At 36.0% G+C, this 27,823-nt stretch overlaps 6 protein-coding genes across 50 annotated transcripts in view; 4 read left to right on the forward strand and 2 right to left on the reverse strand.

Annotated features, from left to right (window-relative positions):
* The first annotated feature begins 551 nt into the window (after positions 1-551).
* On the forward strand, positions 552-2,255 carry LOC135790936 (odorant receptor 49b-like). Its single transcript, XM_065301218.1, has 6 exons — positions 552-804; positions 882-1,348; positions 1,402-1,503; positions 1,579-1,681; positions 1,741-1,896; positions 1,951-2,255. The coding sequence occupies exons 1-6, from the start codon at positions 586-588 to the stop codon at positions 2,005-2,007; spliced, it is 1,104 nt and encodes a 367-aa protein (XP_065157290.1). The 5' UTR covers positions 552-585; the 3' UTR covers positions 2,008-2,255.
* On the reverse strand, positions 2,165-3,797 carry LOC135790937 (protein ILRUN). 4 transcript variants are annotated; one of them, XM_065301220.1, is made up of 5 exons: positions 3,591-3,797; positions 3,125-3,351; positions 2,947-3,066; positions 2,532-2,895; positions 2,165-2,414 (listed from the first exon to the last, which is right to left on the reverse strand). In XM_065301220.1, the coding sequence occupies exons 2-5, from the start codon at positions 3,313-3,315 to the stop codon at positions 2,385-2,387; spliced, it is 705 nt and encodes a 234-aa protein (XP_065157292.1). In that variant the 5' UTR covers positions 3,316-3,351; positions 3,591-3,797; the 3' UTR covers positions 2,165-2,384. The 4 variants fall into 4 exon arrangements, with proteins under 4 accessions (XP_065157292.1, XP_065157291.1, XP_065157295.1 ...); XM_065301219.1 differs by having other exon boundaries at positions 3,125-3,411; XM_065301223.1 differs by having other exon boundaries at positions 3,638-3,796.
* A 728-nt stretch (positions 3,798-4,525) lies between these two features.
* On the forward strand, positions 4,526-8,802 carry LOC135790864 (forkhead box protein E4-like). Of its 3 annotated transcripts, none has more exons than XM_065301150.1 (7): positions 4,526-4,626; positions 5,618-5,987; positions 6,048-6,390; positions 7,394-7,556; positions 7,614-7,815; positions 8,045-8,056; positions 8,177-8,802. In XM_065301150.1, exons 2-7 carry the CDS (start codon positions 5,678-5,680, stop codon positions 8,332-8,334), a joined length of 1,188 nt encoding a protein of 395 aa, XP_065157222.1. In that variant the 5' UTR covers positions 4,526-4,626; positions 5,618-5,677; the 3' UTR covers positions 8,335-8,802. The 3 variants fall into 3 exon arrangements, with proteins under 3 accessions (XP_065157222.1, XP_065157221.1, XP_065157220.1); XM_065301148.1 differs by lacking the exon at positions 4,526-4,626 and adding an exon at positions 4,970-5,463; XM_065301149.1 differs by lacking the exons at positions 4,526-4,626; positions 8,045-8,056 and adding an exon at positions 4,968-5,463.
* Positions 8,435-9,738, reverse strand: crim (QVR superfamily protein crim). The gene is made up of 3 exons (XM_065301151.1): positions 9,529-9,738; positions 9,178-9,466; positions 8,435-9,098 (listed from the first exon to the last, which is right to left on the reverse strand). Exons 1-3 carry the CDS (start codon positions 9,584-9,586, stop codon positions 8,966-8,968), a joined length of 480 nt encoding a protein of 159 aa, XP_065157223.1. The 5' UTR covers positions 9,587-9,738; the 3' UTR covers positions 8,435-8,965.
* Positions 9,739-24,201: 14,463 nt separating this feature from the next.
* Positions 24,202-26,078, forward strand: LOC135791060 (cytochrome P450 6A1-like). The gene is given in 3 exon segments (XM_065301371.1): positions 24,202-24,743; positions 24,746-25,351; positions 25,417-26,078. Coding segments are annotated over 3 exon segments (1,494 nt in total). The 5' UTR covers positions 24,202-24,277; the 3' UTR covers positions 25,839-26,078.
* Positions 26,079-26,354: 276 nt separating this feature from the next.
* Positions 26,355-27,823, forward strand: part of LOC135790266 (collagen alpha chain CG42342-like) — an 82,676-nt gene continuing 81,207 nt past the window's right edge. For all 40 annotated transcript variants that reach the window (XM_065300398.1, XM_065300395.1, XM_065300396.1 and 37 more), the window contains exon 1: positions 26,355-27,131. In XM_065300398.1, coding sequence (XP_065156470.1) covers positions 26,738-27,131 — 394 coding nt within the window. In that variant the 5' untranslated portion in view covers positions 26,355-26,737. The remainder of the gene's footprint in view (positions 27,132-27,823) is intronic.

The following is a 27,823-nucleotide window of genomic DNA, read 5'->3' on the forward strand; positions in this document are numbered from 1 at the left end:
TAGCGGTACAGTGGTAGATCGTGCGCAAGGTGGAATATGTGGAACCGTGCAAGGTAGGGAAATAAAAAACTAGGGGAGAGGGAGTTTTAGACGCGTTTGCAGGTGTATATATAATGTAAAACTATGTTTCTTATGCGCAATATTGTTACCAATACACGAAAAAAGTATTCTTCTGGCTTTTCTGCATAAGAGTATACAATTAAACAGGTGCGATGTTTCATTCAAAATTCTAAGAAAGAAACAGCTTTGCAAAACTTAATAACCGTCCGATTAGTTAGGTAGGCTATTCATAAACCTATCATTATCAATTACTTTGTTTGCATACCCATTAAACATGGAATTTTGCACAATTTTGCTGTTCTTATTCCCACATTAATTACAAGTAGCTAAGCATTCAATTCTAATAACCATTGACACAAATTGAAAATTATTAAGATTTAGGTAATGTTTCTTTAGGGACAGATGCAATATTTCACAGGAACATACATAATACACTTTTAAATGTGCTTGCCCAAAAAGACAATATAAAGGCCTTATGGTGCAGTCATTTGCACATTTACCTACTTACTTTATACGACTACCAACATGACGATAAAATATTATAATATTCTAGATGTTTGTCAAATCAGCTTGAAATCCATCCGACAACGACCAACTGACGGTCTTTTGGGCATGATAATCAACCTGACTTTTTTATGCATCACGGCAACATCCATCTTATTAATATTAATTCTATTTTTCGAGATTAATGGAGACATTGATAAACTGGCTAAAGCTGCTGAGTCTTTGAGTACTTATAGTCAAGTAAGCCATATTTCTTGAGTCATATTAGTATATTTCAATTTAAATGAATAAAACAAATGAAAAAATAATTATTGTAGGTTTTCATCAAAATGGTACCTTTACTACTGCATCGTAAGCGCATTGCAAACCTCTTTAAGATTACCAGACACTTCTGGAATCCAGAGGACTTTCCAGATGTCCTGCCTACTGCAGAAAGAATATACAAAAACACCTATTATTTTCTCTCCGGCTACCTAGTATTAATATACCTCACTTTGGTGATTTTCTACGTTCAACCATTTTTTAAGCTAGAATTGATGATGGTTTGCCATGTACCGGAGCAGATACCATATGCATTTTGGATAATACTAATTCTTCAATACCCTACGGCGTTTATGTCGGCATCGTCGATGGGTGGCTTTGATACCATGTATGTTGCTTTCTTTACGCACTTGGTGGTTCAACTGAAGTGCTTGAACAGCGCCATTAGAAACATGAAAGTTGATAGTCACGATTTTAATAAGACTTTGAAGAAAAATATTGACCATCATCGATTTATCCTGGCGTAAAGTATGATGATACTTAAAAAAAAGATTGTTATAATGAATTTTATTATAGCATTGCTCAAGAATTGATGGATATTGTTGCAATTCCTTTGTTGGGGTTGTATATATTCGTAACTTTTTTGACGTGCATGGAGTTGTATTTACTTTCTGACAGGTATTACTAATTATCCTTTCTATTTACAATTTAAATAATAATTAAACATAACACCACATTTGTTTTAATTTTCAGCTTTGGAAGTCCAATGAGACTTATTCTAAGTGCTTGCTATTCCTTGGCATTATTGTTTCAGTTTGCTTGTTACTGTTTTTCAGCAACTGAGTTCACTGAAGAGGTTTTAAGAATTACTAAGTAAACTACTACTTTTGTTTATGTAATTATATGAAATTCTAGGCAAGGCTTTTAAGTGAAAGTGCATACGCCAGCAAGTGGTATGATGGCACACCAAGTCAACAAAAAATGATAGGATATGTTATGATGAGAGCCGAGAAAGAATTCAAGTGCACTGCTGCAGATTTAGTCGAAATCAATCTGCGTGCATTCATGAACGTATGCATAACAAATTTAATGATTTTGTTATTAATTAATTATAGCATTTTGCAGGTAATAAAAACATCAGTATCTTTTTATACTTTGATGAAACAATTTAAAGAAGCGTAAATTGTCAGGGTTCATTTTTGCACGCTGAGCACTCGATTATTATGATCCACAGACGAATGAAGATATAATTAAAATTCACATAAATTAATTAGGAATTAAGCATTAGTTTTTGTTGCAAATTATTTTTAGGAGCAATTGAGGTATTTCACTTCGAGGGTTCACTCTTAAAAATGGAAGATATATTTTCGACTTATTCTTTAAGTTTAATGTAAAGCAAATTATGTAGATAAACTTTAATATTTCAATAACAGTAGTGCAATGTTCACCGCCAACACGTACGTCTACGTCGCCGCAATCGTAAAATTATTTGTACAAAAGTTTCTTAAAAAGTGTTCTCATATTTCATCGATTTGGCACTCGCACATAGAAAGTTTATGTTAACACATACTCGGGTCGTCACTTGAGTTCTGCAACAAACCATGCAATTTAATATAACCCGTGTTTGCTGTTTTAATACAGCAGAAAACGACAAAACAAATAAATATTTATAGCAGTACTATAGATAAAATTATATAAAGTCTTACTGGATTTAAATTGGGATGCATAATGGGCGGCACGTTGTTGGTAAGAAAATCTGGATCTGCGAGGTGAGACTGTGAAAGCTGGTCGGTGAGATCCATCGTGCCCTCCTCGAGAACAGTGATTATCAACCACATCGGATCACCAAAGTACGAGCCAGTGGCCGTGCGTAGTCGCCACTTGCTCTGGTATGTTCCGGGTTTGCTAGGGCTAACCATCTCGATGGTAATTGGGGCACCTTCACCAGGCTGCAGGCAGCCAACCAACTGCACGCCGCCAGTGAATGGGTTCGAGTCCGCGCATTGTGCGTGACATCCCGATGGCCATGGTTCGGTTCCATTGTTGTATACGTTCCACGTTTTTCGAAAACTACAAACAAATTAATTCTACAAGATATACTAATTATATCTTTATTATTACCTTGTATTAGGCTCAATATTCTCATTTTCACTCGCATGGGGATCGGAAGCTAACGCCATTGAAGGTAATTTGCTGGAGTGTTCAATGTCAAAGTATGAACAAACTGCACCTTGTAAATTCCTTTAAAAAACATATTCTATTACAACCCTGTAATAAAAACTGTAACCAAAACAATTACCAATTATTCATATCAAGAAAAAATGCAGCTGAACTATAATTCAATTGAGGTCCAATGACTTTTTGCAACTGTGATACAAGCTCTTCTTTGTCCGATGTACCCATACAGCTGAATTGCTGCAGGAGGGATTGCTCAATCTCAACACCACCAGCATTCTCCATCTGATCATTGTTTGTATTATCTATGTCCATTGTATGAACTTTTCTCTGCTCTTTGCCAGCTGAAACCTTCCAAAATTCTCCTGTTAGTTACATTTCATGCATAGCCAAAGCCCGCAACCAAAGCCACTGCAACAAAATGTGTTTTAAAAATAGCAGAATCACACAAAGACCACACCAGAAAACAAAAAATAAATGCAGTCACTTAATATAAATCACATTGTGTTGATGAAGATGAGAAGTTTGAGCATGAGCATGGCTTTTTGATTGTTAACAATGAATCAGAGCTGAAGAAAGATGAAACTTACTTCAATAAAATGCACGGATTCAAGCGAATTATGAGTATTGCGCTCACCGTTCGGCCATCAATTACTGGGCGATGTACGCTGATCAGAAATGTACGCTAATGTCGAGTAATGTTTTGATAAGATTAGTGTCGTCGTCGTGCACGACATTGACAATGACGTGCTGCGATCTGCGATGCACTGGAGGCACGCCAGACGCGCCAGACGTGTGTCGTGTGTGTTGTTTTGTAGGTTCATGCATGCGGAGCGTAGAACAGTGGTTCACAAAGATTGGGGACAAGAATAAAATTCACTTTAAATGGGTTAAATCAAACGAAATTGAATAAATCAAGACGAGAAAAATCTAAAAAATATTAAATGCATCAGATATGCACACAGTCATATCGCGAATTGGGTTATTCCATGAATTCGCGAGTCAGTATTACTGTTTAAACATTTCTAGAGTAATACTTCATTTTATGCGCACATATTCACCTTAGCAGGACAATTATATCAAAAATATTAAAATAAACAAAAAAGAGGAATTTGTACACTATTTCTTTTTTTTTGCCATTGATCCTCTGATTAGTTGATGAATTGTTGGTGTTAACTCCAAAATGTCAGTCCAAGTGACTAGATTAATACTCGAATTTTTATTCTCAATGAACTTGCCTGAAATCATGGCAAGGTATTATATTCAGCACATATTGTAAATATTGACCAAAATCATTTATCACACAAACAATTATTTATTGTTACCAGATGTCTATCTTCTCTTTCGAGTTGAATTTATCAATTTTTAAATACGAGTAATGTGCAGTTTATAAATAAAAATAAAATTGTATGGGGATGTTTTAATTTTTAACTTGGGCGATTTGATTGTGTTGTGCTTTGCATAGGTACACCCCCATCGATAAAAGCTCGTCGCGAACGTTTAGAAAATCATTCGCCAGTTGCTCATCCGCGAGTAAACATCGTGGTTTCCATGTTACCAACATTCTTCGAACGCTCGTGAAAAGCTACACTGCAACTTTAAACGGATAATCTGTGGTTTGTACAGGTACTTGTACTTTTATAATTGGTTTATAACTTAGTAATAATTATTATTCACCACATTGCACAAATATAATAATAATTAAAACTTATCTTACGTTAGCTTATTCTTATTTAGTAGAAGAAAAAAAAAACTATAGGCAACCATAATTACAAATAATTGAATTATTTATACTGAATTATTAACTTAAATTGTGTAAAATAATATATCACAATCCTTTTTGCGTTAATCTTAGTCCAATTGATTGTTTGTGTGTAATTAGTTCTGTTTTTGTATAAGATTGTTATTAGCGAGTATACTTGGTTATCCAATTATTAAACTTTTCTTGTCCACTGTTTGAATTTTCCATGATGGCGTCGCGGTCGCTGTCACTTGTTTCAATTGTTTAAATAACTTACCCGTCGCCGCCAACTGTCGACAAATCAATTGCGGCTTTCTCATTCGTCTCACACAAAATAACAAATTCTATTAAGTCGGTTGCTGCCGAATCGGTGCCAAATGAATAACACGAATATAAACAACAGTACTGATGTGAACATCATCGGGGAAACCGAAACTTTTGCACCGAATAACGCGTATGCTAGTGTCGCGCCAGTGTCCGCCGCCGAGGCGTTTGCACGATCGTGCGAAGAAATTAAAGCCTTTTGTCCACAAGAGGATGATGACGAGGACGATAAATTGCTTGCGATCCCTCCGCCAGCGCAAGATGACCAACCGGAATGTGATTTGAAAATCGCCGGATTACGAGCGAAAATTGCTTCGAAGCTCAATGTCGGCTCAAGTTTGCCTCAAATCGCAATTAAAGCAAAAGTCGCTCAGAGTACAAACGCGAATGATACCGAGGTATGTAACAACTAAACATCAAAATCGAGTTTGTTTTACATTCGTACGCACCGCACATGCTTTATTTTATTTGTATTGCATCAATAGATTGAAAGTAAAATGGCAGCCATCTTAAATTTTCTGATTGGATTTTATTTTATTGTTTAATATTAAGATTGCGCTCTTGAATGGTGACTGGGATATATTAAGTACGGTTCCGACTATTGTTGCCGAAATGCACAACGTAAATCTGGAAGAGCTTTTGGTTTTAAAAGAAATTACCACGTCTATTTCAAACGACAACAATCCCACAGACTGCAGGGGTACCGGACTTGGCGGAAAACAAATGAAACTTGAAGGTGTTTTGGATCATTCTACTGGAGGATTTACATCGATGATGACTCATGCAGGATCGTCCAACGTCCCCGTCTTCAAGGACACATCTAGTCCTTTGGGATCTGACAGTGGCATTGAAGGTGATTCTACTGACGGAAATCTTTCATGGTTATTAAATTATAAGATTAATGAACTTCCACCGGTACCTGGTATGTTGCAAAATTTTAATCAGCCGCGTTGAATAATATTTTTTCTTGTAATTGATTTAGACCAGCAACACAATCCATCCACTCACACTCTTCCCATAGTACAAAATGTGGTACCTTCAACAGACATTTCCAAGCAAATGTCTGCGGATCCTAACGTTCAATATCAAGCTATAGACGAGCACGGTAACATGGTTAATGTGCCGAATAAGGGATACGCAACGGTTCCTGTAATTCAAACCAACCAGACCACGCAACCTTATCAGTTTGTGTCTAACAATCCTCCGACTGGAGTGGCTAAATACTCGGGTCCCAGAAAGCCGCCCTTTACCTACACAGAACTCATCGAACACGCCTTGGTAGAAAAACGAGAATTGACAGTATCGGGGATATATCAGTGGATTTCGTAAGTAATAATAATTTTATTTTAAAATGTTTGTATGTGTTTGTGGGGTTGATTTTACTGTGGGTGCTTTTGCCACTGATTTGTTTTCGTTGTGGTGCCTGTGGGAAAATTACGTTTCGCATGCACCAACCGCGCGGTTTTCCTTCACGAAGTTTTACCTTGATCGTGGTTACAGTGTGTAATGATCGGTAAATCGTGTGCGCGGTGCCTGGCACCGACTTCGCGAAGTGAAACCGTGAACGACGACACGAAAAAAAGAACGCGATCACACCACTACACCCATCGGCACATGGGGTGGTGGTGTGATTTCAGCCCTAACGTCTTGCAAAGACAAAATCAAGCCAAGCCGCCCATCGTTTAACGGCAATCGTGAGGCTACCATAGGGTAAACTCAGAGGGTAGGTTTAAATTTGAAATGAAGCAGCTGGGGGAATATTCCACAGTACTGTGGAGTAATTAGTTGATAGGTGGGTAGTTAAATGGCCTGTCCTCGTGGTGCATCCGGTCTCGCAAGACCACCACCCCTTTTTGGGCGATGGGCGCGCGGATGTCGAGGAAATTTCCGGATTGCAGCCGGGGTGGAGAATGCGAGGCGGTGCCAGGTACCGGGCGGCGGCGTGCCGCAGGTGAAGTCATAATCGACGACGCGAAACGGAACGAATTTCGATGAACGCGAGGCCTGAACACTGCCGTTCATGCTTTCAATACGAAGAGCTATAAATTTCCCTTTTTAATATGCTCGATTAGTCGGAGGCGAGCTCATGAAAGGGGGATGTCGTCATGTTGTGCATTCAATTGAATACTGCTTGAGATATTGCGGGTGGAGAACATGCACCTGTCTGGGAATAATGTATTGGAAAAATTATAATTGTCATTTTCGATTTGGTTTCGAAAGCGATTTTTTTAGGCTTAACGTGACAAAACGCAATAAAACATGCTTTGGTTATATTTCTGTTAGTTTCAAAAAAAAAAAGAGAAATGTAATATTTGTTTTATTTTGCAGAGATCATTTTCCATTCTATAAACAAAACGACGATAGGTGGAAAAATTCCGTGAGACACAACTTGTCCATCAACCCGCACTTTAGAAAAGGCAGCAAAGCAGTGCATGGCGCTGGTCATCTTTGGACAATTGCCCAAAAAGACGAGCATCACTCATGGCAAATTGTATGGTCATCCTTATTTGCATATATATGAATTAAACTGTTTTTTGTTTGTTTGTAGAAACGTCAAAAAATGCAACAATTTATTAAAACCAGCCACGGCGAAGGTTCCAATGAGAAACTGCAAGAAATCGAGTTGGCTAATGCTACCGCCAGCATTTTACCTTCTGATTCAGATTCTTCCAGTCAATCACATTCGAAACGAATGCAGCCCAAAAATGTCGCCATCGAATACGTCATCGATATGTCTGGCGGTCTCGGCGGTAAGTACCTGTACGATTTTTGAGCCCTGCAAGATCCCGACGATTCGGAAAACCTAGGAAATGAATTTAATTTTTAACTGAATGCGATTATATTGTCCTTCTCCCTCTTGCAATTAGTGATCGAATTTGTTCTCCCCTCTGTCAATAATTATTACTAATGATTTTTTTATAAATGAGTACTAATTGTGTTTTCTACTCTTAATCTCACGCAATGTGCCCGGATCAACAGTGGTGTCTCTAGGTGTGTTACAATTTTTTTTTTCCTACTTTGATTGTATCAAAGTTTTACTTGATATAAGTATTAAGTTGTGATTAGACAAAATAATTATAAGTTTTTTTTGTGTCCGTTCGGCGACCGAAGAGCAAGTAGTAGAGGAATGCGGCCTTACCGGGGACTACCTCATCACTGACCTGCATCCAGCTGCATTGGGCCTCAATATGAGCGAGGGGGAGATTCTTAACGCCGACAATCTCTACGATGATCTCAATTTTCCCACCTACGAGCTCCAGGGAGAATGAAAAATTATTCCGTCCACCGCAAATCTTAATGAGTTGAGATGCTGAAAATGTAAATGATAAGATTTTATGTCAATAAGTGGATTGAGTGCTCTGTGTGACGTTCGTTGTTTCGTATTTTATTACAAGTTTTAAGAATCCGCAAAGTATTTTTAGTCTAACATCGTAAAAAAGCAATAAGAAGTCTAGTCGAGATTTGTATAAAATCAGCAATTTACTAACATTTAAATTTATGATTGCCTCAATAAGAAAGCATTCTATAAAAGTTTAAGATATTTGAGATTACTGTAAGTGCACATACATATCACATTTCTCACATGTTTGTATAAAAAACAAAATGCTCCAATATGATAGCATTAATTTTAACAATAATTGAACACTTTGATTCCATTCATTTAAAGTTACATATAAGTATTTTGTTAGTTAATAAAAAACAAATCGTTTTCAATTACATACAAGATATATGGAGAATTGTACTTATTTTTTGAAACATACTTGTAAAAGCTGAGAAAGTATTCTCCTGGCTGATGAGGATACTTTCCTAACATAAAATAACATTACACCTTCTTCTTACATCTTGGACGGAATAATCAGTTTTGATCATGGATATATTCAATTCTTTGATTAGATTGATTTAGAGTATTCTTTGTACAAACATAGCCACTGCACCAATGGTTACCATAAAGAGTGATGGACTGATAAATGATGAGTCATTGCATCTGTGATCCAAAAAGCAGAAGCAAAACTCTGCATCATCATAGTAATCCCTGAAAATTGATTTTAATTTAAATTTCCTGTCTTATTAATAGAAATTAAATATACATTAAGTTAATGTTTAAGACATACCTGTGAATGTCCAACTCTTTTATACTGTTGTTTACATAATGTCCTAGTTTAACATCAGTGGCTGCTTTCCTGCATCCTTCATAAGTGTCAGCAGGAATATCAGTTCTAATACCACGTAATGAACTCAAACAAGCTCTAGTTATAACTTTCTCAGATCCTTTTCGCTCAGTAATGCGAACACAGATATCATTGTCCTCCTTGCAAACATTTGTCCACAAATATATCCAATTGAAAGGATCACCGCAGCCGGGTTGTGTGCTCACACATTCGTAACACCATAATGCGTACGCTGAAATTTATTTGAAGAATAATAATTAATGTTAACTTAACCACACCCAATGGTTAACTCACCTTGTTTTATTGAGAATGCTAGTAAGCAGCAAGAAATTAATGCCGTTTTGATATACATTTGAATTGTGATGGTTGGGACTAATTAAATTTTAAATTTAATTGTTTTATCTTGGGCTGTGATAACGATTTAGTTGTAAATAAACAAGATAACACGACTGTATAGTGAAGTAAACGAAGTAAACACTGATATGCGTCATGTGTTAGCAAGTCATACTATATGGTTTGTTGTATTTTGTGTAGATGGCGCTAGGTATATTGAGTGGGGAAAATAATGAACACCTTCATGTTTGTTATTTATTGTTAACTAGCCTTTGCATCCGACTTTGTCCATGTTGTTTTTAGTAAATATATGATCAATTTTTACTTTCTTGGACCTAGTATGTGTCAATTCTGTCAATAAGATCTGCAATTTTATTTAAAAAAATAAAACATGCTACAATTTTCATTTCTTATTTAACCTTCCTTTAACTAATAATTTTCAGTATTTTAATAGTTATTCTGCTATAATGGGTCAAAACAAATCCAAAAAATTATATACATATTATCTATATCTGTCCGACATTCTTAAGTTATAAATGCCCTAACTAACTTTGTTTTGTGTATATGGATAATTTAAATATTATATAAATAAAATATGACGTTGTTACCTATAAACTATTAAAACTACATCCTCAACATTAGTTTAAAGATAAAAACATATAAATTTGAAAGATTTGTTAAATGCTATTTGTTGAAACTTAATTATCCATGTTATTTAAACACGCATGATAATTATCGATTGTAGGCAATACTTTCCAAATTCATTGCATGTCACGTTCATTCTCGTTCATTGTTGCTGGCCATTCAGAAAACGACAACAAAAGCCCGAAGACCCGCGGCCGCGGACACGCGGACAGTTATTAACGACCAAACGAGCTCGCCGCCGATGCTAATTTATTGCCGCCGCGTGCTAACGCAAAGACCTCCGAGCGATTGCACCGTGTACTGGGTTTCGCAATCATCGACATCCACATCCCTATTGGACCAGGTGTGTTCTCCAAACGCCAAATGCACAAAAGCAAACAAACAAATGAAAACTCAAACAGAAATGTGCATGATATTGCGACAGTGGCCGATATACTTCAACATTGTTCGTTATACGAGTATTAATTGTGAATTGCCTCAAGCTCAGGTAATGTAAAAATTTCAATATCTAATGAATCTTGTTTTATGCGTTGCGTACATAAAAACCCGAAAAAAGAAGAATTTAAGCTTTATATGAAAGGAAATGATAACATAATTACGAAATATATAGCGAATAATTGGTTTTTCATTGTTCAAAAGTAATAATTAAAATATCAGCTAATAATAAAATATAATTGGCAATTACTGATAAAATTACCTTCATAATGTTGATTAATCTTAATTAAACATCAACATTCTCCCTGTCAGAATATTTTTTTGGAAAACTTTTCTACTTTGTAGTGAATTTTGTTAAATACTCGTATGTTGAAATATCGTACGGTTTGAAAAAGAGAATAGTACCTATTGTAATGCGTGTCTAGTACCAAATGCCAAGCCTAATTAACGTTATCAACGCGTTGTCGTGCAACATCCTGTGGGTCGTAACGATGTTAATTTATCAAAGCGAAAACGAAAGTACAAGTACATCGAGCGGAATTAACCGGTTAACTTTAGATACTTAGCGTCGAAGAGAAAACCGCTCACGAACGAAAAGTGTTCGAAATGTTCGAACAGTTGGGACGCGAAGAGATAACAATGAAAACAGAGTCGTGCGAGTGAAATTACACCAAAGGACAAGACCGGACAAGAGACGACATTGCTTTTCAATTAAACACACCAACAACGCCACAGTTTGATGGCTTTCAATGAGAAAACGCAAAATAAAAGAAAGAAGGGATTCAAGGCAAATGTTAAAAAATTTCAGTATGGATTTGTTTACTTTAGAATCACAACGTATTTTTGTTTTAGCTGAAAAGAATAAAATCAATAATAATTTACGAAAAAATGCAGTTATCAAGAAGTTTATTTGTGTTTTTTGCAATATTTCAAGTGCACTTTAACTATAATAAGTGCTTAACTATAAGAGTAGACCAACCAAAAGATGTCTACAAAGAGAAACAAATAGATAAAAATAAAGCTAAAAAATCAGTTGAAACTTTATACTCAATTGAAAACGATTTTAATCGCGTTAAACATCATCATGATGGATACGAATATTATGTGCCCGAAAAGTATGTGAAGCCTCATCCAGAAAATCTTGGTTTAGAAAACGTGGGAGAAGTGAATTCTTTTCAACAATTGCAACATGAACATCAGCAACCGCATCCTCATCATAAATATCAACAGCAAATTTTGACTATTAGTAAGTTTTAATTAAAAATTTGTCTGATAATTCTTTTTTTAATTCTCCTTGACTGTTGCAGATCCGGCTCAGTTGCTAGCGCAACAGGAGCATGTATTACGCGCTGGTCTGGCAACAAACCCCCTGCTAGCGGCGCTTGTTCTAAGCCAGTCTCTAGGAATACCATCGGCGGGGGCGGCTAGTGGCTTCAATCATCCGGCGCATCTTCCAATCAATCCCTACGTTGCTTTGTTGCTATCTCACTACGGACGTTATATTCAGCCGGCGGCAATACTCGGGCGGCATCAGCGAGGAATTTACGGATATGCAGCTGCCAATAACTATCACAACAATAAACCGTTTGGTTCATACAAAATATACGAAGATGCTAAGTGATATTGACATTAATTTACTTGTCTTTTCAATTTTAATCATTGCATACAACCCAGAATAAATTTTACTTTTGTATTTTTATAAATAATTTAATTTTCCTTGCATTGCTCGTTAGTTAATTCAGAGGAGAACAATTTTATCTCTGCGTCCAGATGAAAACAACGTAATGCCACGCATTATGCACGTTAATGCACGATTTCCGCGTTCGTTGTGCAAGTTAACAACGTTAGCATTAGCGCGATCGCGGCGAACGAGACGTTTAACGAGGGCCCTTTTAAATGTTCTTTTCATTCGGAATCGTCTTTTTCATCACCGCTACTGCCGTCGTCGCTGAGTTGGTTGCGAGCGCTTCATCAGTCCCGATAGAAATCTCAATGCGCTTTGCATTATTACCGAGGATATCTTATTTCGCAGCCGGAAAACTTTTCACATTTCACATTTTCACGTTTATGAACGTAGACTTCCTATTTTCTTGGAGATATAGCGCTTTGGAAGAATAGTTAAAACGAATGTAAGTTATATAGCAAGTTTTATTCGCGCAGTTAGAGTAAATTGCGATGAGTTGGCGATACTTTCTTCTAATTTTGATGAGTTTTAAACTTGGGGTTGTTCAATATAATTGTAAGTCATGATTGTGACGTGTACAGAGTTGATTGAACCATATTTATTATTTAATTATATAATACCGGAGATCACAGATACAGCCCAAATTAAAAAGAGCATAGAACTAAAGAGAACTTGACAACTAGACGATTCAGACACAACTTAGTACTATGTTAGGTAGTAAATGAAAAAAACACAGGCACTATGGCACAGGCACAGGCACTATGTTCGGTGCGCGCTGTCTTCTTATACCTAAGGACGACCCGCAAAATGAAGCGGGGGTAATGAGCTGGCCGAACAAACTGCAGATACCTGTAACTACACGTAATTTGTTCTTTCGCTTTTCAGCAGTTTCGGAATTGAAAAGGAGATATTCTTGTAGAAAAAAGGATAATTTAAAAATTGTGCAAAAATTAAAATTCATAGGAAAGATAATTATGGCTTATCATATTACAAAAATAAATATTATTTGTCACATTTGTTTAAAAGTTCTAAATAGGTATCCAGAAAAAGATAAAATAAATATTTAAATGATGTGCTTTTCAACTTTATTAAACTGCGCACGTTCGGTACATTTTCATTTTCATCTTCATCTCCTATTATTATTCAGTTGGAAAACTTTATTAATCGCTTCTAATTCCGACTCATCCGAGTTGCTTTTCCAGTCCCGCTCTCGCTAATTACGAACTCGTGAACAGAGTGCGGAAGCTAGCGCATTTAGGTATTACAAAAAACAAGAAACTTTGGCGCCTGCTCGTCCTATCTGTACACTGTCGACCTGCAGTTTCATGCACGTCCAAAGTTAAATGACAAACATGAAAAGAAAGACTAAAAGAATTAGTTAATAACTAATTCTCTATATATTTATACAGAATTGGTTTATTTTAGAATCAAATAGCATATTTTATCTTTAACGAATACCGTTTAATAATTGTTTTTGTCATATCCGTTTGCAGATGAAAAACGGTTTGTAATATCCTAACAATTCTATTAAAAACTCATCTGCGCGACAGACTTTGGAACATTTCTCAACTGTTCCAACCTTCAGCCTATGAAAAACTGCCAGATAAGGGAACAAGACAGAAGAATGAGAGAAGCGTTAAAAATCAGGAAAGTTTGCACGAAGAAAAAGTTCTCTGGCGAAACGTAATGCACTTTTAAGACTTTGCCGACGACAAAGGCTGAATTTTAAGTGTTGAAATTTAATCTATCTTTAGAAAATTTTATTACAAGTAATATTTTCAAGTAGATTATTTAAAACTAAACTAACTGCTATGATATCAATTATAAATTAAATATTTTCAGAATATTGTCAAATATGAACAAATTAGAAAAATTAAAGAAAAATAAATATGGATAGGATAAGATGAAATGTTTCATATTATCTAAACTCATTAAAATTAACTTATGAACTCATTGAGCATACATCGCAATAAGCATAATCATTGAATATGGAAGTGAGATGCTACAAAATGAAAAAGTTAATGGTGCATCAGAGATTAAACAAAAGAATAGTATTCACTCGGTAGATTATTGAAAAACAAACATAATTAGTGTCTCTTAAAACATACTTTCAGTAAAATTCAATTCTGTAATGTAGACTTAAGTAATTATCACACAACTACACAAATTACGAACTTTTACATACTTTCTCAAGTACTTTTATTAATATTTATTAATGTCACGAAAGTTCTATTGTTTAATACATCGTCTATCCATTTCAGAACTTAGACTTAGTCATACATTATCAATATAAACATGTATAAAAAGGCATCGGTAAAAGATTTCGTCTACAGTGCAAAATTATTCATGGCATTCTATTGGTTCGATACTGGCTATATGCAAAACATCCGACGAGAAATGTTCATTTTGTTCTGTATGATAATATATTCCATAGGAAATATCGGTTATATGGTTCATTGCTATCAAAGCCGAGTATCCTTTGTAGAAATGTCATTTAGTTTGACTTTTCTTGTATCATCAACTTTTGCTATGTCAGTTATATACATAGTTAAAAACAAATCAAAACATGCGCGTGAATTGAACTATCTAATTGACAACAATCCGTATTTAAGCGTAAAAGATGCGAAAGTTCAGCGCAATTTTCAATTGAGCAATAAATTACAAATGATCGTGTTTGGGTACATTTTATTATTTGCAGTAACATCATTGGTGTTTGTCGAATTAAAATCATGCGATGAAGAACTGCAGAAGTTTTCATGTGGATATCTAGTGCCAAGTGTAACAATATTTTTAGTTGACGCAATACAAGTCATTTTAGTCATTTTAGATTGTTTTCAGTATTTTTTTAGTGATAATATTGGATCTTTGTTTCGACGATTCTACAATATTCTTTTAGTGTGCTTTATTTCATATATAGGAGTGGGTTTGCTTACAACTTTTATTCTTATACATAGTACACTGATGCATTTAGAAACATTCCTGAATGTATTTACAAGCACTTTGGAAAAAGCGAGAAACTCAAAGGACAAAACAACACGTTACAACAAACTAATAATTGCATATAAACAACATATATTTATGAAAAAGCAAGAACACTACTTTCGGAAATATTTTATTGAGTTTTTAAAATTACCCAATTTGATATTTTAGAATATGGGATAAAGTAACAAAAATTACAAAATGGCCAGCTTTTCTGCTGTTTTTAGTATCTGGATTGATGTTGGCATTGATTATAATCACAGAATTGATAGTAAATAATAGGATCCTTTTTATATATTGCTTGGTCAGAAATTAATTTAATGTTTTTAGCAATTTGATGTATTATCACTGTGCCATCTATGGGTATACATCGGTGCAACTTTGGTCATGGGTGCAATGGGTGAAAAAACAACCAGTTTGGTAAGTTTATATCAAAAACTTGCCTATATTATTTTAAAATACATTATTTTAGGGTGAAAAGTTAAGACAAGCAACTTACAACGCTTATCCGTGGGATGAAGATGTTAAAAGTGCAAAGATGATCATGTTCATGAACTTAAACTCGGGTAATAGTTTTTTTCTTCCGCTTGGGAACTATGCAACGTATTCCAATAAATCATCACTCACAGTATGTAATTTAAACATTTAATATTTTAACTTATTATAAACATTATTAGTACATAATAACATTATCTATTTTTAAGGTGTTTCAGTTTGCTTACTCGGTTGTAACAATGTATATCAACTCAATAAAAGAAAGGAAATAATTTTCAGAATAAGGATTGTAATATATTTTCATTAAATTCCCACATATTAAGAATATCCTTAGCTGAATATGTTTTCTTTTATTCTGTACAGGAACTTCCTCCGAATGCACGTAGTCTATCCATGTTTGCGTCCACCACAGAACCAAAGTGTATTCCAAATTGCAAACGTGAGCTCGTGTAAAACAAGGAAAATACAACAACACCAACTACGAATGTTTCGATAAATATCCTGCAAAACAAACATGACCTCATCCCACAGCTGGTGCTATCACACATTTTATAAAAAATGTAATTTACAGTTTACATGCAATAATTCTATTCATTCATTATCGTATCACATTGTTTCACTTTATTGTAGTATTATAGATAAAAACATAGTAACTAAGTGGGTATCTCATCGACTTAACAAGGACCCCCTGAACGGATGTAAGTGTACATTAACTTGTTAAAGATTTCCAGATTAGAGATACCTAGTTAATTGTATAATTTCTATCTATTTATCATTTTACAAACTGATTGATAAGCAAAGGAAATCCGCCACTCGTAGGTTTGTTCCTGTTCCATTTTATAAACATTGCCAACCAAGATTGGAGATAATAATTTTGAGACACTCAATGCAATTTTTATCATGTTTGTCCAATAAAATCCGACACTGATTTCATTGTTGTGAGATAAAACAATTGCACGCAGGTATAAATAGTCAATATTTCCATTGATCGTTATCTAAAGGATCAGAATTCTTATGATGCAAAGCGGTAGTTTATTTCGTTTGGCAAACTAAATCTGTGTATTTTGAAATGCAATATCATGAGATTGGCGGCGGGCGAATTCGAAACAACATTTTTGCACGTAACCAATCTCATAGATTGGCGCACTTGGCGAGTCGATTGAGTAAATATTTCAGCGCACCCGAGCTCGTTCGCTCGTGCTAGCCCATAATGTCCGTCCCAAACAAAAGTCCATAACTCTTGGAACGTGGCAGGACTGACATGACTAGCGAGGACTCGCAGGACGTTTGAGGGTTTACAGTTTTAGGGTTAAACTTTGCGCCAGAGTGCATTCGACAATTGCATTTCAACTTCTGGAATAACATTCCATTTGTAAATATAAAAATAAACAAATAAATTAGAAATAAATAAGATAGAAATACAATTGATGAAATGTTGTAAAATATTGTTTAACTTGTTCATTTTATTTTTCGTTTATTTTGTGAACGCTTGCAGATGTTTGTGCATGTAAACGTGTGTGAATGTGTGAATATGTGAAAAACGATTCGCTTGGCGATGGTGATGGCGATGGCATAACGATGTGTCGCGTTACGTAAGCAGCGAGGTCACAGGAAGTCCGTCGTTTGGCTGGAGAGCTGGCGGCAGCGGCAGCAGCGGCGGCGATGATCAATCCTCGCCGCCGACGACGCGCAACGCCAAACGGCACATCCGCCGCAGGGAAATAAACTTTATATTGCCGGGTGTCCGGACAGATGCTGCCCGAACCGAATCGCCGTACACACCTACACGCAGCAACGCTGAACATGTATAATAGATGTGTGGTCTGCTGTAGAATCACAAAAAATGCATCCAGTATAAATACACTAATTGTTTACAATGTGTACCGAGACGTGGAAAGAAAAATGAAACGGTTCAAATTGGTTGTGTGACATAATTGTGACAAAAGATGGCAGCCAGAATTAATTACAACTCAAATCAATAAAGAAAATTAAATATTTAACAAATTTAACGACTGAAATGTTAAAATTCTATTATTTTGATGATTTGCATTTGCACATGTATTTTTGTTCAATATGCACATCATGCATCGAATGCGATTGGTAATTCGGTGAAATCTGTCCGCAGTTGAATGGGCTGGAAGCGCCCAGATAGGAATGCATAGAAAGTCGTGCGCCATCGCGGTCGCATCATCTTCACACTTTTTTGATTTTCAATACAATTTTGTTGCAAGAACGATTCGACAGCGACGTGTCCATATATGATACAAGTTGCGCCACGATCTTTTGAACTACGATTCTATGCCGCTACATAAACTTCAGTAGATTAATACATGGCATTTCACAAAATTGAAACACATTTCATAAATAAGTTTATTGCACTTTTTCTATTCTATTAAAGTAATTTTGTTATTATTTTGTCATTAATATTACATCAAGATGTGTCTTTTATTGCCACTAAACTTCCTAAATAACGGAATTATTTTCATATTATTTCATTGGTGAAGAAATTGTTTGCTTTGTTTTATTTAATTTTCTAGGTTTTTTCAAACGCTTAGTATATTATTAGTCTGTTGCAGTTTGCTCTGGGTTATCTAAACTTTATACATGCTCAAACGCATTTATCTACCAGCAAAGAGTAGAGAACTTACCAATAGCATTACCGGAGGCGTTCACTCCATTCGTTTAGGTAACTTCATGTAAATTTTTTACTTTATTCGTTTATATCTTCACACTAAGCAATTGCACATGGACATGATTTTTGTCCGACCGTGGACTATTCTTTTATAGTTTTCTCAGACATAAAAGTTTAGATGCATGATAAGAATTACAAAAAAATCGTTAAAATGTTCAAAATGAAGAAAATTCACTGAATTTATGATAATTTATTTCTAAACTTACATATTTTTTCACATTTGTAGTATTCTAGTACTGCAATTTTATATTTGCGACTCATTTGATTGCAGCATAAAATTTCTTGAAGATTATGTTTCAAGCGAACGGTGAAGGCTGCAAGAGCACGTTTGGAAATGATATTGAAAGCGTCCGCGCGTAATGATAGATTAAATTCTTTTCATTCTTTTGCCGGCGGCCGCTTTTGCCTTTTCAGTCGCACGGCGCCGACATACAGGCATTGAGCCGGAGCTCTCTGACACGCTATCGATTGGAAGTGTCACCCACGACAAGACAAGATGCTTTCAATTCTTGCCATTCTTTCAAAGGCAGCACCTTTCCTCGAGATTTTTAAGATATTACTGATATTAAAGGCAGACATCGTGAGTTCCCAAAGGGAGCATCTTCAAAGAAGAAGGGAATTAGAATTAGCACATGATTCAACAGTTCCTTGTCAATGGGGTTCAATTTGTAAGAAGAAAAAGTACAGATAAAAGCAAAAAAAGAAGTGAATTTTATGTATTTTTGGATAATTTTAAGCATTTTTATTATAGAATATAATGAAACGTCAATTTTTTTTGCAAAATTCATATCTTAGTGATATTTTATGCTTTCTTACACTTTCCTTCACTATTATCGATATAAATCCGCATAAAATGACCGAAAACAGCGTTTTAATGTCATCGCTTTCGGTTTTTTCTTCGTATTCTTCATCATTCTTTATTCGTCTTTAAGCTACGCGCCGAATTTTCCTTCGTCGCCAGTCTGGCAATATGTTGCCAGCCCATTTCGGCTGGAATTTATTACGCCCGACTCGTTGTGTCCTCACGTGAAGTTCGCACCACCGACGATGGCGGTGTGTTTGGATTGTTAGGTCATCGATCGACCAATAAAACAGACACGCAAAAACCGCCCGCGCCGTCGCTTTTTTATTAAATAAACGGCGATTGTCGCCGAATTTACGTCGACACGCTGCTGGTCATCAGATGCATCCGGCGACGAAGCTCGCAAACTCGCGCTCGAACTCGAATGTTTTAGCAATTTACGAATTTCGGCAGCGGGACGGCGCAAAAAACGTGAATGAACGATATAAAAGCGTGTGCGTACAAAAAGCGCCCAATAAAAATACAAATTGATTGCTTTCGGATGAGGTTTTACAATGTTTTGTGGAGTGAACTGGCGAATCGTGACAGTTTTCGCATCGTGTGGCAGTTTAGTCTGGAGTTGATTACGTATTTATTGTGTTTTATCTGAAAACAATTAAAACAAAACATAAAAGAGGTGGATTTAAATAAACTACATAGTTTTGTAAAAAAAAACATCTATTATTTTAATCGCCTGTCAAAGCCATACGTATATTTCTTATGTGTGTCCAGCTATTATTATTCAGTAAAAAAGACTAAAAATCAAATATTACGGTTACCAAGCTTTAAATAAAATCCTGCATCGCTGGTGCAAATTGACAGCAGTTAATCCTCTCGCGGCGCGTGGTCTCTAGACACAACATGCCACTGAATGCAAACGTGCGTGCGTTAAATTTTACCATTCGATAATGACGATGTTGATGCTTATGTTGAACGCGCATGTTGAACGTTGAATTCACGAGCTTGAGTATTTGTAGTTCGAGAGCGCCGCGATGAATGACATCCATTTCCACCCAGAATTTCAGCTCGAGGAATGCAAGCTTGCATTTCTGGGACAAAAAAACAGCAAACGTTTGTGATGACGTGTTGATGATTGATTTAATTCGTCATAAAATTTTTTAAGATTCTGGAATTTTGGTAATCTTATTTATCATCTGTTTATTGTTTTAGTATTTTTAACAAAAGATGCGGCCAACATTAATGTAAGTAAACTAAACATTATTTTTAGAATTGAACAAAGAATGTTTTTAAATTTATTTCTTAATGAAGTGAAATCCGGTTTTATTTTGTCTTTTGTATTGACGTCAGCTTGATATGATACCTCGGTGTAAATCCTGAAAATTTAAAACGGTACTGCGCTTTGCACTGCAGTAGGTACTCTTCGCACAGTGGCAGTCGAATTCTAAGCAATTGGGAATCGGAAATACACGACTGGGAATATATGCGAATTGCAAAATCGAAGTGTTTTAACGAAAGACCCACTCCGACTGCTCTTCGTTTTGGGATGGTTTGAAGCAACGCTCTAGATTGCGGATGTTGCGCTGGATGCGCTGCTACGCTTTGAATGTCCCGAATAGTCAAATGATTCGATAAATTTGGCCGGCGAGATGCAGATTCGCAATCAGTTTAAGTACTCGCAGTCATTTCGACCGGCGATCAACTCGGAATTGATGCGAATTCCATTCGGAATAAACATTTTAACTTGAAAAAACAAAATTGAAATAGAATCACACAAAACAAATTAAACAAAACAATGGAGTCACATTTCCAAATTAAATAAAGTGAAAATTGGGTAAATTGCTTGATTGTTATTAAATTGTTTAAATGTAGTTGTATATATTTACCAATTGGTGGAGTTTTCAGAGGGCTTCTTGCAGGATTGAAAAGATATTTTCTTGTTTCCTAAAACTATCCTGGTAGGTATTACTTAAAGATTGTTACTGCCGATAGAAAATTATTATATTAAAAACCAACACAACGTAGCAGAAGGCGTCTAGAGGCGGCTGGGAAGTTTTGCTAAAGGTGGAGATGGTGGTGAAGAAACGCACGTAATTTGCTAAAAGCTTTTTTTGCGCTTTTCTCTTATCAAAATAACGCTTGTTGCAATAATTTGAATCAAATTTGTTTCAAACAAAATTTTTTGAAACTCATTTCAAATTAGGAAATTAATTACTATTTTGATACTGTATTCTTTTAATATTTTTGTAATATTTTTTATATAAAATTATAATTTTGTTATAACAATTTGTATAACTGGTCCGGTCTGTCGCGCCACTGCTTCGTTTTACGAGATAATTCAATTTTGCGCTTTTTGCCGAAATAATTATCTGCGAGCACATTAGCCTCATGGCGCGCGGCGGCATGGGGCAGCAGGAGGCGGCAGGCGACCTTCGGCCTAATCACATCGTCAGGAGAGTCGAAAACGAAAGCGACGCTTCGCACTTTAACACGCGATATTTAACGCTACTTACGCTGCTTAATATTTCGCCTTTGCGCCGATGCCGAGCTGGTTCATAAACTGCGAATATTATGTTTACGTTGTGCATTTAATACCCACTTCCCGCTATGAGCACTAGCAATAACCTGGTAATTAATTACTTTAATCTACGACAAACGCAACGCAACCTGAAGAAAAACGAAATTCTAAGAGTAGATAGTAAATGAAAGCGAAACAGACGAAAACGGAAGAAATGCGGAAAGAAGAAGTGATAAGTGTTCAAAAGATTAAATTATCTTATGCCTCACTAAAATTAATTACAGGAATATATAATAAAATTACTTATGGTAAACTAATTCAAATCTACAACATTAAATCCAACTTGTACTAATTTTATTCATAAGAATTAAACTTTAAACTTTAGTCACTCAAGTATCAACATAGATACTAGTAACTTTTCAAGTGATTTTCATTTGATATTTATTGACAATCGGAACATCTTGTTACCAACTTAAAGATAAATTGTTTATACATTTGTTTGCGTATTTACACATGACGATAAGTGGCTAGGTATTACTCATTGATAAATGGATTAAAAATATATTTGCGTGTGTACAAACAACCGAAAAATAATAATGATGTAATCTTAATCAATCCATTGTGTATTGCACATGGAAGTTTTGGACAATTATGCAATTGGCCAATTTCTTTTAAAGGAAAATCTTTCATAATGTAGCAAATGCGCAATGTGAAGTGGGACATGTGCGCACATGCCAAATATTTATTTATAAGCATAAATTTACCTTTTGATATGACCCGATTTTAATGTAAATTTACATTCTTGGTCTATTTTAGTTAAAAAATTATGTCAAGTGTAAATCAATATTTATTTTTAGAAAAATTGAAAATTTAATGAAGGAACGTTACTAAAATAGAGTTTTGAGAAAAATTTTAGTTTTGCACTTCTAAAATCTACGTAATGAGTTATTAAAATAAGTAATTTCGTTTGGAATTTAAAAAGAATGTGTTAATTTGGGTTTGTAATTAAAAATATAAACTTTACGACTACACGCATTTCCATTAGCAAAATTATTCGTTTCGCATGATTTAAGATTTAAAGGTTGAAAGCGCGTTTGCCACTTGGCTGTTCACGCGCTCTGCAAACAATTGGTATCGCAATCGCAACTCCTGCAAACCTGCGCTCGCAGGCACGCATATATGAAAATGTATTCTAATTTATGGCGGCGAGGGGATGCGCCTCGTGCGCGAGAGTGCTTCATAAAATATTCAAAATGCATATGCGCGCGTACAGCACAATGTGCTATTTGTCCGCGAAACACAGTCAAGTAACCGAAGCCGTTGTTTAACCATACGGAACCGAACCCTTTTTTGTTTTCGCCTCTTTCTCTTCATCTGGTTCAGCTCGCTTGAGTTCACTTTACAAGTCTTCACATTGGTCAGCGGACAGTCTGATTCAGAATTTGGCGCGTTGGTGTGATATTGAGGTTAGGGATAGAAGGGTCTTGCAGCTATGAGACACGTGTGGGCGAATTAAACAAAGCTGTACAATGCGAGCAGACCAGAAGAGATTAAATTGGATGGAGAAAGAGGATGAGAATATTGTGTAAATATTTAAAACGTTCACCGCTTGCTTTGCAAAGCGGAATTGAATACTCCAATCATTGTGTTTCGCATTTTACCGGCGCGAAAAGTGTTTAACTAATGATTCGTAACACATGGACAATAGGGAGATATATCATGTCGTTAAATTTCACACAACAGACATATCAATCATCTGAATTCAAATAAACTGCAAAAATTGTAAATTTAACGTCACCTTATGTAAAATACATATAGCTACACAACTTTATTTTCATCTCAAGATGGCTGCCAATTGTATAACCTCTTAAACTTTGTTCATCTTGTTCTAACAGAAAAATTGAATGTTTGCAATTTTTAGAATACTTTTGAGTCTTTTTATATTTGTAAACAAGATTGTATGATGTTATACACTAAAAATTATGATCATGAAATACTATTAAAGCCAGACGTTTGGTAGACTAACCTAATTTGACAAGGTTACTAGACACCACCAAATTTTAAGTGCTTCTAAATATAAGTATCACGTGGAAAAAATTTCAATTTCCACACTACAGTTGAGTGATGCTATCAAAAGTTCATTCAAGTCTAGCAAAAATCACCGAAACCACTTCAAACGCAACCGGCCGTAAAAATACGATAATTACGCACCTGATTGCACGACAGTGTCAATTGTCTACATCCGAACAATAGGATATCACCACTTGATGCTTACGATAAGTGGCTAATTTTCAGATCGATCGACTGATATCAATTTATGAATGAACTTGATTTTGGTATAAATAGCGGCAAGAAACCAGCAATGACCATTCCTCAGTTGTCTCCTCTGAGTTTAATACTACTTTTTGTAAAAGTATTCTCAAATTTTAAGGGTTTAATTCTAAAAACCTACAAACAGTAAAAATGTTTGTCTTAATATTCGTGGTGATCCTGCTGTCAACGGCCTTCCTACTGCTCAACTTGAAACTGCGTTTCCTTTACTGGAACCGCAGGAAATTGATGAGTTACCCTGCCTCATTCCCATTTGGTAGTTTGGACAACCTGCTGAAGAAAGAACATGATGTTGTGGGAGTGCAATTCAAGAAATTCTACGACTACTTCAAGTCCCATTCTCAACCACATGGAGGAGTTTTCGTTCTTACCTCACCAGTCTATGTTCCAATTGATCCAACCATCTTAAAGAATATCTTCATCAAGGACTTCCAGTACTTCAACAGTAAGGGACTGTACCAGAATGAAAAAGATCAACCCGTCCATGGTAACTTGTTCCAACTGGCTGGTGACAAATGGAAGAATCTTCGCACCAAATTATCTCCGACTTTCACTTCTGGTAAGCTAAAGATTATGTTCTCCACTGTCAAAGATTGTGCCACTCCCTGGTCGCCTCCCTGGAGAAACACGCTGATGAAGGTTCATTGGTTGACATCAAAGATTTGGCAACCAAATACGCATTGAATGTTATTGGCTCAGTTGCTTTTGGTATTGATTGCGGTGCTTTTGAAGAAGAATCAGAATTTAGATTCTATGCCAAGAAAATGTTTGAACCCACAAAAGCTAGAGCACTCATTAGAGCATTTGCCATTGCGTGTCCTGATTTTGCAAAGAAGTTTGGCTGTCTTACATTTGAAAAAGACGAAGAAATATTTTTCTCCAACGTTGCAAGAGACAACGCAAAGTACCGAGACGAGAATGATGTCACACGCAACGACTTCTTCCAACTGATGCTTGAATTGATGAGAAACTCAACAGCAGACTCGCTGATCGACTTGCAGGATATCGTCAATCAATCGTTTGTTTTCTTCCTGGCTGGTTTTGAAACCTCTGCTAAAACTATGTCTTACTCTTTGATGGAGCTGGCCAACAATCAAGAACTCCAAGATAAAGCAAGAGATGAAATTGAAGAGATGATCCAGAAGTATGGTGGCATGAACTATGAAGCTGTTCATGAGATGAAGTATCTTCAACAAATCATTGATGGTGAGTCATTAAAAATTCCCATAAAGAAATACAAGAGGATTCTAATAATTTTCTTCAAATTACAGAAACCCTGAGGAAATACCCTCCATTAACTGTTGTCAACCGTGAATGCAGTGCCAGATATCAAGTTCCCGGCACCAAAGTAGTTCTGGATCCGGGTACCAAAGTCTACATCCCTGTTTTTGCAATTCATCGTGATCCAGAGCACTACCCCAACCCAGATTATTACGATCCAGAGCGTTTTAGCGAAGAGAACCGCGCCAAGAGAGCACCCTTCACTTACATTCCTTTTGGTGAGGGCCCTAGAATCTGCATTGGCATGAGATTTGGGTACATGCAGAACAAGATTGGTCTCGCTATGCTTCTGCGTAAGTACAGGTTCACGTTGCACGAATCGACCAAACTTCCGTTGGAATTCAAAACTGGTGTTCTTATTTTGAACCATAAGGGTACCATTAACTTGACTTGTGAAAGAATTAATGGATAGATAATTATCATTTTTATTAGCAAATTGGTTAATCATAGCAATTAACCTGATAATCTAATATTTCATTTTGATTAATTGTAATCATTTTGACTATCTGATGAATTGATTATCAGCCCAGAATCTGAATCTTTTTAATTGTAATTAATTTAAGATTTTAACATTTAACATTGTATATATTATTATATTAGTATTTTATATTGTAAAAACTGTTAATATTAAATATATTTTATTATGAAAGAATTCTCTCTTCTATTAATATTACAGCTTTTTGAAATTTTGCAATCATAAATGGATCTTAATTGATTTTTGACATTTTTGAGAACAAGTACCAACCTTTGTTGCAGAATTTTTTGACATTAGCACCCTCATAATGATAGCGAACAACTTGGATGATGTTTGGTTGCTGATTGTTGGCTGCTTTCTGCGTTCCTCAGCGGTGCGCGCGCGAGAAGAGAAGAGGAGGGCGCCTTCAAATCCCAACTCGCCGGTCGCTACGTCGAATCAGTCGTGCCATAGTCGGGCAGCAGTTCGGAGCATCGACGCGCTCATTCCGATCCGCTCCACGCTTCGCGAGTTTACGAAAGCTCAACGATCGTAAACTTTCCGACCCTGAAATCTCGCGCAACATCTTCCACAATATAAAAGAATATTGGATATTAGCAATCTATTTTCTTTACTCATATCATTTAGAATCTTGTCTTTTTTCAAAAACATATTAAGGGTTTAAGTTGGATGTTGAAGAGTTGAAAGTTCAATTCAAAGTTGGGGTTCGGTGGTGGACGCAATTCAGAAGTACAGTGTCTATAGTGCAGCGCATAGTGAGTGGGTTAGCAATGCAGTAACGAAGCAGCATCTTGGCGGCTTGAAACCACTTCGGTGTTTTTGACTCGTGCAACTCGATGGAGCCGGATGCCGCACGAGGCGGCAAGGCGCCCTACGCGCCCACAAAAACGCTCGCGTACGCGATGGGTGGCTCCGAGCAGAAGAAGACGTCCAACTCGAAGGGCGGCGGATTGAACGTGGTGTTGTGTATCGTGTGTGCGGTTTGTGTAGTCGCGAGTGTTCACAATGGCTGGAATGATCGCATCCAGCAACATCGGCTCGGTGAGCTGGAGGAACGCGTGGCTGCGTTGGAACGTGCAGGGACCGGCGAGGATATCGGCGTGCTGATGGCGAGGATGCGTCGCGACGTCGAGGAACGCAGCGTCGCGCGTGCCGCGAGGGTTGCTCGCGATACTCAGCTTCGGCATCGGGTTGAGACCAGGGATGCTCCGGAGTGCATTTGTCCAACAGGTAAATAATTAAAATATATTCGAAATATTTTGTTGCGATGCAGGTAGAAATATTTGCTTCAATTGATAACTGCATTGTTGATAATTCGGCAAACCAGTTTTGTTACCTTTATGACAACAAACATGCGACTCAAGTGCATTGTGTTTTGCGTAGAAGGTGTGCACAAATGCGGCACGTTATTTACCTGTTCAAGATCTTTATTTAGTCTTCTTTTAAATTTATACAACCAGAAATACTATTCATTCATATAATTTAATGAAAAATCGAGTTATCTATTCAAATCAAAAACATAAAAGAACATAGCCATATTTTCATTTGATGAATATGAAAACTATCTCATTTTCCGATATTTGAACATATAGAATTTTTCGTAATATTATAGCGAAAGGAAAATGAATTTAATGTTACAAAGGTGAAATGTCTATTTCATGATATGCCCCAAGAAATACATATGCGAGAGACCAAGAACATAATATAAAGGAAATAAAATAAATCGAGATGGAAATGTAGAATTGGGTTTGAATTATATTGGTGACATTTGACAGCAATTGATGACAGCTATATATTTATTGAAGGTAGAAATAATTTCAATAATTTGTTTTTTAAAATTAAATTAATCCTTGTTAGTACATTTGAATTAAAATTCTTGCTATTCTTGAATTGTACGCATTCGGTAAAGAATTGTATTGTGT

The sequence above is a fragment of the Atheta coriaria genome, unplaced genomic scaffold, assembly GCF_025399875.1.
Source record: "Atheta coriaria isolate IRGN ID8LTWV9N9 unplaced genomic scaffold, Caltech_Dcor_3.1 hic_scaffold_4_pilon, whole genome shotgun sequence".
NCBI classification, from domain to species: domain Eukaryota; kingdom Metazoa; phylum Arthropoda; class Insecta; order Coleoptera; family Staphylinidae; genus Dalotia; species Dalotia coriaria.

Bases quoted from the DNA above. Each gene is read 5' to 3' on its own strand.
- crim (XM_065301151.1), bottom strand. From the start codon at position 9,586: ATGTATATCAAAACGGCATTAATTTCTTGCTGCTTACTAGCATTCTCA. The intron at 9,467-9,528 runs GTGAGTTAACCA...AATAAATTTCAG, and splicing joins AGCATTCTCAATAAAACAAG to CGTACGCATTATGGTGTTAC. The intron at 9,099-9,177 runs GTATGTCTTAAA...ATCAATTTTCAG, and splicing joins AAAGAGTTGGACATTCACAG to GGATTACTATGATGATGCAG.
- LOC135790936 (XM_065301218.1), top strand. From the start codon at position 586: ATGACGATAAAATATTATAATATTCTAGATGTTTGTCAAATCAGCTTG. The intron at 805-881 runs GTAAGCCATATT...TAATTATTGTAG, and splicing joins CTTTGAGTACTTATAGTCAA to GTTTTCATCAAAATGGTACC. The intron at 1,504-1,578 runs GTATTACTAATT...TTTAATTTTCAG, and splicing joins TTGTATTTACTTTCTGACAG to CTTTGGAAGTCCAATGAGAC.
- LOC135790937 (XM_065301220.1), bottom strand. From the start codon at position 3,315: ATGGACATAGATAATACAAACAATGATCAGATGGAGAATGCTGGTGGT. The intron at 2,896-2,946 runs GTAATAATAAAG...ATTTGTTTGTAG, and splicing joins AATATTGAGCCTAATACAAG to TTTTCGAAAAACGTGGAACG. The intron at 2,415-2,531 runs GTAAGACTTTAT...GGTTTGTTGCAG, and splicing joins TGCATCCCAATTTAAATCCA to AACTCAAGTGACGACCCGAG.
- LOC135790864 (XM_065301148.1), top strand. From the start codon at position 5,119: ATGAATAACACGAATATAAACAACAGTACTGATGTGAACATCATCGGG. The intron at 5,464-5,617 runs GTATGTAACAAC...TTTAATATTAAG, and splicing joins CAAACGCGAATGATACCGAG to ATTGCGCTCTTGAATGGTGA. The intron at 6,391-7,393 runs GTAAGTAATAAT...TTTATTTTGCAG, and splicing joins GGGATATATCAGTGGATTTC to AGATCATTTTCCATTCTATA.